The 10,868-nt window shown below is 31.3% G+C and overlaps 1 protein-coding gene across 1 annotated transcript; it reads left to right on the forward strand.

Annotated features, from left to right (window-relative positions):
- Positions 1-3,904: 3,904 nt before the first annotated feature.
- LOC127118437 (trans-cinnamate 4-monooxygenase) lies at positions 3,905-7,806 on the forward strand. Its single transcript, NM_001427353.1, has 3 exons — positions 3,905-4,868; positions 5,031-5,164; positions 6,884-7,806. The coding sequence occupies exons 1-3, from the start codon at positions 3,967-3,969 to the stop codon at positions 7,480-7,482; spliced, it is 1,635 nt and encodes a 544-aa protein (NP_001414282.1). The 5' UTR covers positions 3,905-3,966; the 3' UTR covers positions 7,483-7,806.
- Positions 7,807-10,868: the final 3,062 nt, after the last annotated feature.

A 10,868-nucleotide genomic window follows, 5' to 3' on the forward strand; every position in this document is an offset into this window, starting at 1 on the left:
TTAAGCTTACTAAAATCAGTATCTAAATCAGGTTGAGGTCCAAATAACGCATGGTTTTTAACAGAAACAGAAATGGGAATAAGTACCTGAGAGGCATAAATCCTACATTGCTCTTCAGTTTTTGGTTCTGGGATATACTGTTGGTTGCCCACCGTTACTGGACCAGGTAGTGTAGTGATATGAGGTAGTTCTGAAATCTTCTTGGGGTTTTTTGATTTGACAGGCACTTTGGTGACTTTACTTATGTCCTTGGAAGTTTTGCTTGAGGTTTCCATTGTTGTTAAGTTTTTAAGGAAAGGAGAAAATTTGGGTTTGCTTGAAGGTTGTTTGAGAAGATGAAAAGTTAGAGTGTTTGGAGATTTCAGAAAGCGTAAAAAATGGAATTTATATGAGGTGTGTCTTTTATAAGCGTTTTTGGAAGGAAAAATAGTTCAAATCAACATTAATGGTTGACAAGTTAGTGTGACATGTGTATTTCCTGGATTATGCGTTGAAGAAGTGGTAATTATGCCTAAACCCATGATCTCCTAGGGTCTAGGAAACGTGATGATTAAAGAGATTTGAATATGGGCTGAAAAGACGTTGTTGGGAAAAGAGTAATGATGACTCTGACGTCACGAGACAGCTGGGAGAAACTCAAAAGTTTTTTTAACATTGGGACATTAGTGACATGCAAGATTGTCCAAGGTGTCGAAGCATGTTCTCAAAAAATGTCTTTTTCTTCGATGTGTCGAAAATTACATTTTTGGGGGGCAATTTGTTAGCTCATAATTTTGACGCCCATATTTGAATTAAGAAATGGAGTTCTCTGTGAAGATGTTTCGACTAGATCAGATATTGAGAGTTTTAGTCGAAGATGCCTTGATGAGAGGGTTAAGATGCTGCAAGGACTTAAAAATATTTTTAGTGTTTGAAGACGTGTTCGACGAGAGATTCAAATTCAAATAAAGGAGGGAACTCTTGTTCTTATCTTACTATTGAAGATACACGTGAATCATAGTGGATAGTTGCATCCATGCAAAGCGCCATTTGTCTCGATATGGTAAAAAGGTCATTGGAAGCGGTTATTTCGATTAGTATAAATAAAAGGTCTTAGTGTTAGGATCATGTGTGTTCAAAGTGTGTATAAAATCTATAAAATTTACCAAAGATCCGTGTATAGAGAAACAATAAATTGAGAAATATACGTTTGATTTACACCATTGTCATTTACTTTAAATTAATTCAATTCATCTTTTATTTCCAGAAATATCTCTTTATTTAAAGGATTTATCTTTGTTGCCATTTATCTTCGTTTCTACAACATTCTCTTTACTTTATGTTGTTCGTCTCTTTCTTGAGTATTTTCACGAATTACTATTATTATAAACAATGTCAAAGTGTTTATGTTCATTAGAATTCACTTTAACAAATAATTAGCACACGTCCTAGGATCAATCTGATCGATCCTGTAAGTAACCAAATTTAGTAATTTGGAATATTAACGTCTGTTTACCAATTTTCACGGTAAACAATGTGTTAAAGAACTTGGTCATGTTTGTATTAAAGAACTTAGTTATGTCTTAAATGTGATGCATTTTAAGTTCCATTTGTAATGAAATTGTAATACAGTTGTAATGACGTATGCACTTTATGTACTTCTTACTATCTATGTCTTATTTTGGTTACACTTTATGTTTTACGATGCACTAAAATGGGTTCACACTGTCGTTTAACAGAATTTTAAAACAAAATACAACAATGGAAAACAAATCACAGTTGTAACCAAAACCAACATTTCCATTAGAAAAAATAACAATTGTTACATTGATAATTCATACATCACATTTGCTTCAATATCATCTGATACACTAAAAATTACCTTAACTTCACAATAATGGAAAACAAAATCCAAGACAACATAAGTGAAACCATCAAATAATAATTTTTGTTCTTCTCCATTTCAAACTTTTTCTTGGTCTTTTCATGTTTTTTTGAACTGACTTCAACACCAAGTTGCTTGCCAAATTCCTTCCCAAATTCCTTGTCAACATCCTTCCCAAATTCCCTCAAATAAGCCATTATCATTTCACAATTCCTGCAATTTGGGGGAACCTTTTGATTTCTTTCAAATTAACTGACTTCATTGTCCCATATGAATAACTCACAGCTTACCACACTCTACAATTAAGTACAGACCAAATGTAAGAGTTTATCTAAAGAGAAAACTGAAGGAAAAAAATTAACATAACCTTACCCCTGAATTTCTAAATTTCTAAATTTTCTATTAGGATTTCTAATGGTGTTTGATACCTACATCTTCATTGGTTCGTTACATCCACATTTGCCCAAACTTAGTCCACTTGAGTTACCAATTAATGAAGTTTTGCTTTCCCATGTTTTCAAACCTGAAGAAGATGAAGATCGAAAAAAATGAGAACGAAAAAGATGAAGATTAACGAAGCTGGGATCGAAGAAGATGCAGAAGTAAGAAGCTTGGAACGGGGACGAAGAAGCTAGGAGCGGAGAAGATGAAGAAGTAACAAGCTTAGAATGGGGACGACAACTTAGGAGCAGAGAAGATGAAGAAGTAACAAGCTTGGAACGGGGACGACGAAGAACTAAGAAGTTGAAAATGATTTTGCAATTGAAAGCTTTTACAGGTGGATTAATATTGGATGAAAATAAAAATAAAAAAGCCACGTCATTTCCTATTCATTTGCCACGCCAGATTAAAATGGGAATTCAAATTGAAATAATAAAATCAAGGATCATGAACAAGGAATATTCATATTATAAGGAGAGAATCATTTTTTTTTACAAAAGTGTAAAGTGAAACTCGTTAACAATATATATATATATATATATATATATATATATATATATATATATATATATATATATATATATATATATATATATATATATATATATATATATATTTAATTTTAATTTTTTAAATGAATCAGCTTTGAAAAAGTCTATTTTTTTTAGTCTATCTAACAAATATTTTCATCCTATCCATGTTTAAAATTGATTTTGATAAAAAGACAAATTAATATAAACTAATTTAGATTCTTCATACAATTAAACAATAAATCAGAGATTAAAAATTATGTTAACGAACAAAGAAAAAACTTAAATATAAGTTATTTCAAATACTAAATCAATTCAATCAACATTGAGTTTAGTTGAAGAAGCTAATCTTCCCTAATATAAAGAATTAACATTTAAATTTCGAATGAAAGAATTATCTATGTTTGTTCAATAATGCCACTAATAAAATTATCTTATGAGAAACCTATAAAACAAAATGTAAACATGCAATAAAAATAAATTATTTCTTGGTAAAGTCAATCCATCCAACCACAGACCATTTGGTCAATGCTCACTCCAAGGTTCTTCCCTAATAAAAATAGGCTCTATGAAAGATAAATTCTTACCTACCCATAAGTTTTTATTGGTATCAGCACTTTTACGCAAAATGTATTTAAATTTCTAATTTATTTTAAAGTTAATTATTATAAAAAAGTGACATAATACTTTATTATATTAGATACCTAAATTTTAGAGTGTTCATTTTTATAAAATTTATTTTCTTTAAAAGTAGATAAAAAAGTATAATATACACCAACAATTTTAAAATTGTCAATAATTATTGAAGAAAGTGTTTTCTTAACAATTCACACATTTACTTATAAAATGCCAAATATGATATGGTAAATATAAATTTTGATTGCTTATATGTATAATATTGTATTTATAATGTGAATGCATTATCTTTATATTTATTAAATGTAAAATATTCTTATCTAAAAGTGGATTAACAACGAATTTCAACATAAAATTATATCCAAATTCAAAGACTATAAATTTTAATATTAAATTAAAATTAATTTTAAAAACATAATTAATCATTTTAAAATAGAATGTAAAATATTTCATCTTCATTAATCATTATAAAAAGAAAAGAAAAAAGATACATGAATGACAAGCAAGACACACCAAAACCACAAACTCAACCTAACCCACCTAACCAACCAAAAGCTCTCTATAAAAACCCAACAACCACTACCAACATTTCCATTACACCACAACACAAAAATGGATCTCCTTCTTCTCGAAAAGACCCTTTTAGCCCTCTTCCTCGCCGCCATAACCGCCATCACAATCTCAAAACTCCGCGGCAAACGCTTCAAACTCCCTCCTGGCCCCTTCCCCGTCCCCGTCTTCGGCAACTGGCTCCAAGTCGGCGATGATCTCAACCACCGCAACCTCACCGATTTAGCCAAACGCTTCGGCGAAATCCTCCTCCTCCGCATGGGACAACGCAACCTCGTCGTCATCTCCTCCCCGGAACTCGCCAAAGAAGTTCTCCATACCCAAGGAGTCGAGTTCGGCTCCCGAACACGAAACGTCGTCTTCGACATCTTCACCGGAAAAGGCCAGGACATGGTTTTCACTGTCTACGGCGAACACTGGCGGAAAATGCGAAGAATCATGACCGTCCCGTTCTTCACCAACAAAGTTGTTCAACAGTACCGATTCGGTTGGGAATCGGAAGCCGCTAGTGTTGTTGATGATGTGAAGAAAAATTCCAAAGCTAGTGTGAATGGAATTGTGATTCGGAGAAGATTGCAATTGATGATGTATAATATCATGTATAGGATTATGTTTGATAGAAGATTTGAGAGCGAGGAAGATCCTTTGTTTGTGAAGTTGAAAGCTTTGAACGGTGAAAGGAGTCGTTTGGCGCAAAGCTTTGAGTATAACTATGGCGATTTTATTCCAATTTTGAGACCTTTTTTGAAGGGTTATTTGAAGGTTTGTAAAGAGGTTAAAGATAGAAGGTTGCAGCTTTTCAAAGACTACTTTGTTGATGAAAGAAAGTATGTTTCTTTCTTTTTGTGAATATTACATATTCTACCTTTTTAGTTTGCTTTAATTTTTTTTGTTGAGAAAATTACTTATTTCTAACCTGACTAAGCTTTTGTTGATAAGGATGTGTTTGATTTGGATTAAGTTTAATTGAAATGGTATTTTGTTAATAGGAAGCTTGGAAGTACTAAGAGCACAGATAATGAAGGATTAAAATGTGCTATTGATCATATTTTGGATGCTCAAAAGAAGGGTGAGATCAATGATGACAATGTGCTTTATATTGTTGAGAACATCAATGTTGCTGGTAAGATTCATATGATTCTATTTTATCTATTACTCCACTTTATTACGAGTTCATCATTTATACTTTATTTGTTTAAGAGAATTAGAAATGAATTTTGTGAACAAACTACTCCCTCCGTTCCATTTTAAGTGTCACTTTCTTGATAAATTTTTGTTTCTTTTTAATTGTCACTTAGAAAATTCAAGGTAGTATTAAACGTGGTTTTGTCAAAATTACCCATATACAATTATTAGGGAGAGAGAAAAAGTAAAATGAATATAATATATAATTAAGGGTATTATAGATAAAATGAGAATTATTATTTAAAAAATAATAATAATGATTAATTTTCTTGATATGTGTAAAAAGTCAAAAAAATGACACTTAAAAAGGAACGGAGGGAAAAGTATTCTAATTTTTTTTGACTTGTCAATAAATCTAAACTTATTTAATGCATTTATTCCTAAATTATCCCTACATCAATTATTTAGTATTTTATCTCTTTTATTAAATAAAATAATGATAATATTCCTTTTTTTTAATAGAAAAGATTTATTTTTTAATTCATTGAATAGACAATATATTGATTAATTTATTTTTTAATTCATTGAATAATGAATATTCCTTTGATAATATAGACAATATATCGATTAATAAGAAAGTATTTTTTTTTTATAAATAGAATAAGAGGGATTAATAATGAAATAATAAATCTCACAAGCCACAAAAAGTAGGTGTATAATGTATTGTCATCATTATGATAATTAATGTATAGATGGACATAGTTGTGATTTTAATTAGTAAAGTATTACAAGTAGTATTTTGTGATGATGATCCTAGTCACCTCCCATTAACATTTTTAAAAAAATGTTTTCTTCCATAAAAGAAAAAGTATGTTAGTTTTTTAATAATAAAAAAGAATGCTAGTTGTATACTAACTTAATTTATACATAAAATAAAACTTGAATATTAGCTTTTTAACTAAAAAATATTTTTTAAATATGTTAAATAATCAATGTATTTTGTTCATATATAATTCAAATGCTATTGTTATTCAAGTGATTTTTTTAATAATAAATAATATTTTATATTGATGTTATATAGTACCTATAGCTAGAACTATTACGGTGTGAAATGTGTACACGATAGATAATACTTATTAGTCAACCAATGGAGGAAAAAGGAACACGTAGATTTGGCAACAAGACATTAATTAAGGAAAGTGCGTTAGGTGAAATATTAAATAATCAAGTACTAGAACATTCTTATTTCCCTTCCAACTTGCATATGCTAATGTTGGCTCCTTTAGACATAGTTACTTCATCTATACGAAGACTCTATCTAACTTTCAAGTGTTTGTCAAATTTGAACACTTTTGGTGTCTCTATTCCAACCATGATCCATTGGATTTGTAATGTAACTTTGACTTAAAAGTTGTATTAATCAAATTATTTAATCACATTTGAAGTGAAGTTGTGATAATGACTTAATTATACACTTGGTCTCTTAGTGGCCACCAAATTTTGTTGTTGCACCTACTACCTTCCAATAAAATAAGGCTACCGTATTTTGTTGGTGCACCTACCTCCAAAGTAGCATGAGGATTACTTTACTTGTGATTGTTTTGGTTTAGATTAGAAGTTACTAGACAGAAAGGAAATCATAGCATCTTGAATTTGTATTCTTAGATATTTAGAAATGCTTGAGTTTGTGTTCATAATTATTGTGTACTTTTTACAGCAATTGAGACAACATTATGGTCAATTGAATGGGGAATTGCTGAGCTAGTGAACCATCAAGAGATTCAAAACAAGTTAAGGGAAGAGATGGACAAAGTTCTTGGACCAGGACACCAAGTAACCGAACCAGATCTCGAGAAGCTACCTTACCTACAAGCCGTGATCAAAGAGACCCTCCGTCTTCGAATGGCGATTCCACTTCTCGTACCACACATGAACCTTCATGATGCCAAGCTCGGTGGTTTTGACATCCCGGCTGAAAGCAAGATACTGGTCAATGCGTGGTGGCTTGCAAACAACCCGGCTCTATGGAAAAAGCCGGAGGAGTTTAGGCCCGAGAGGTTCTTGGAGGAAGAGGCTCATGTTGAGGCGAACGGGAATGATTTTAGGTACCTTCCGTTCGGTGTTGGTAGAAGGAGTTGCCCTGGGATTATTCTCGCTTTACCGATCCTTGGTATTACTATCGGTCGTCTGGTCCAGAATTTCGAGCTATTGCCTCCACCGGGACAATCTAAGATCGACACTTCTGAGAAAGGAGGACAATTTAGTCTGCACATACTCAAACATTCCACCATTGTTGCTAAGCCAAGAGCATTTTAATTAGGCTTCATTCACATTAATTCCCTTTTATAGTTTGTTTTTCTTTACTTTGTGCAATGCATTTTAATGATCATGATGTGGGAATGTTATTAAAATGTCTTATTAGCCTACAATGGTAGGTGAATAATGTTGTTGAGTTGTGTTTGTCACATGTATAAATCTTTTGAAGTTGAAGTTATGGTTTTGGGATGATTTTGTAACAACACTTGTCTCTTGGTAATAACTTTTGGTAAACTATGATGATTTATGTTATTTAGATGCTTTAAGTGACACGTTAAAACAAAAACCCCAAATAGAACAAACCATCTCCCAACAGAACATTAATGTTTGATGTGCGAAATTCATGTAAGCTCTCTACCTATGAAAGGGGAGTGTGAAAATAGAATGTTGAAAGGAGAGTGTGGAGTTCTTAATGGGCTATTCTTAAGTGGAAATCGGGAGAGTAGAGAACTCTAGTTTATATGTGATTTATTTTTTCTTTTAGAATTTGACCTTTAAGTCCATCAACCAACATATGGCATTGTCTCTATTTTCATAAGCATTTATAAAATCCTTAAAGATTAGAGTATCGACTTAACTACTCATGAAAGAGATCAAAATTAAAAAGTCTCGTATTCTTCATTTTGTCATCAACTTTATCTTTAAAGATGTCACATATGCAAAATTATTACTCTTCAACCTTTTTAGTTTTTTCTCCCTTGATCGGAACCTTTGATTTTCTTTCTTTCTCTCTTGATCAAAACCTTTTCTTTTTCTTTCTTGCTCCTTGATTAAAACCTTAACTCTGATATCAATTGTTGGAAAAGTAGAAAATAAAAAAATATTCTTGCATGCAGAAGAACATCTTAAAAAGAAGTAAAAATTACAAACTCTCTGATACGAATGACAGGTTGCAAAAAGCTCATAAAACACTAATATGTGTAAGTTATTTTCTAATATAACTTAGTATCTCATATTATAATTTTTTAATTCAATTCGAAAGGTTATATACATTTAGTAACGGGTTGGAATAACATTCAAACCACATACGATATAATAAATTCATCTTCTATGACATGTTGACTGAATATAATGAAAGCTGCAATGTACAAGGTATATCATTAAAAATAACAAAAACATCAACAATAACATAAACATATCTCCACAAAAACATCAACAATATAACATTCACAATAACTTACCATAAACAACACCGTAGCTTAATAACAACATACATTTTTTATCAACAAAAACAAAAACATCAACAAAATATAATTTTTATCAACAACAAGATACATTAACACAACATACAACTTTTATCAACAAAAACAAAATCAACAACAACATACAACTTTTATCAATAACAACATACCTTAACAATAACATACAACTTAATTTTATCAACAAAAATAAAATTATCAATAACATACAACTTTTATCAACACCAACATACCTTAACAATAACATACAACTTTTATCATATATGAGCTAAACAAAATCATCAAAATACCTAAACAATAATATTCACAATAACACAAACAAAACCATATATGAGCTAAACAAAAATATCAATATACCTAACCAATAACATTCACAATAACACAAACAACACCGAACAATTTATACAAAAACGACAAGACACAACATAACTCAACTAAAATATTAACATATCCTAACAAAAACATAAAAAATATTGCAACTCATAACATAAAAGGTGGAAATGTCTCACGTACCTGAAATATGAAGAGGAAGTGAAAGAAATGAGTTTTGTGTAACACATTTCCTTGATCCATAAGAGTTAAAGAAGATATGTTGGAGTTTTATGAAGAAATGGTGTGCAACCATTGATGGAGATTAGGATAAGGCGTGAGAGAGATGTTAGGTTTTTGATTTATAAGAGAGACGGTTGTTCTATCCTGAACGAGAGAATTTTCGCTTATATATAAATTATAATTTTCACCACGGTTGATAAAACTAACCATGATGAAATGTAAGTACATTTAACAATGATTTCTATTTTAGACTTGTTCGCTGGTGTTTTTGGTAAACAATCATTTAGGTTTGAGTTAATTACTTGAAGGACCAAACTAGTAAATCCTATGGCAAGTTTATGCTAAGTTTCTAAGAAGAGAGAATATGCATTTGATCTTGTCAGATTGCTTGCAATGAATATTGAAAATTTTTAGTAAAATAACTATGTTATGAAGATAAACTAACAAATTGATTTCAACTGTGTCGAAATTAGTCTTTGAATATAAAAGAAATAATTTCAAAAATGACTTTAAATAGAAAAAGGATTTGTTTGCATAAATATAAAAGTGATAGGTAAGTATATTTTCTTCAGGAAAAACTTATTTCTCTCTTGTACGCAGCTGCTTTGAGTATATATCGAAGTTACAATGTTTTTCCACCCCTGCCCTATCATTAGAATCTCTATTTATAATGATATGAACTTACTGTCTTCCAATGTTCAAATGATCTCTCGTTTGACACATTATATTTGCATGTGTGACTGATATTTGATTCAGTCCCACGTGTCTCTAGCAATTTGGATAAGACCAAAAAGTAGTTACTTCAGTTTGAAATTTGAATTCGCCTCACATTGAACCCTTCGACATGTCGAACTTCATGCCTCACTGAACTTCTTGAAATTTTACTAAGTCCTTAACCAGACTTTTCGACGTCGAACATTGTTGTTCCCTTGATAGGTCTTTTGGTCGAAACACTTTGACCTTACCCTATGTCTTGAGAAGTTCCCAGCTGGTTTCTTTGTCGAATTTTCTCTTCTGGAAATTCTTGGCTAGCAAAATTCCCCCCAAAATGCCATGTTCTATTTTATTTTTAAAGATACAGGTGGAGTGTTGAAGTTCCAAATTGTTCAAAGTCGTGTGCTGACGTCACCGTCATCATGGCTACTCCATATAACGTCTTTTCGAGACGTGTAGGCTCAAACTAGCCATCATGGCTCTGAGTTCCCAGGAAATCGTGGGCCATGCTTAAATATCAAATTTCCCACTTCATCACATTTTAGTGGGATACATGTCAAAAAGTTCATTTTTATTTCTTTTTCAAGAAAATTTAAAATTGAACCGTTTCTTTTCTCTCTTCTTCTTTTTATAACATTTTTCATCCAAATTTCTTCATTCTTCATGAAAGCTTTCAAGCACTTCTTTTACAAAACTCAACTTTTTCTCACACAAATGGCTCACGAATCATCTTCTAAGCCAGAAGTCCATGTGGTTGCATCCATCATCACTCCCACTCTCACTAGGAACCAACTATATGTTTCCGAGCCTCCTCTTCAGGAGGAAAAAACACTTATTTGGAAATCACAAGTATTGATTCCTTTCACCATTGTTGAGATTACACATGATTTCTCTAGTCCTTTTCCTGATATAAACACCAAT

Source organism: Lathyrus oleraceus, chromosome 2 (assembly GCF_024323335.1).
Source record: "Lathyrus oleraceus cultivar Zhongwan6 chromosome 2, CAAS_Psat_ZW6_1.0, whole genome shotgun sequence".
Lineage (NCBI taxonomy): Eukaryota > Viridiplantae > Streptophyta > Magnoliopsida > Fabales > Fabaceae > Lathyrus > Lathyrus oleraceus.

Excerpts from the sequence above, each read along its gene's own strand:
- LOC127118437 (NM_001427353.1), top strand. The coding sequence starts at position 3,967 with ATGACAAGCAAGACACACCAAAACCACAAACTCAACCTAACCCACCTA. Across the intron at positions 4,869-5,030 it reads TACTTTGTTGATGAAAGAAA|GAAGCTTGGAAGTACTAAGA; the intron begins GTATGTTTCTTT and ends TTTTGTTAATAG. Across the intron at positions 5,165-6,883 it reads TGAGAACATCAATGTTGCTG|CAATTGAGACAACATTATGG; the intron begins GTAAGATTCATA and ends TACTTTTTACAG.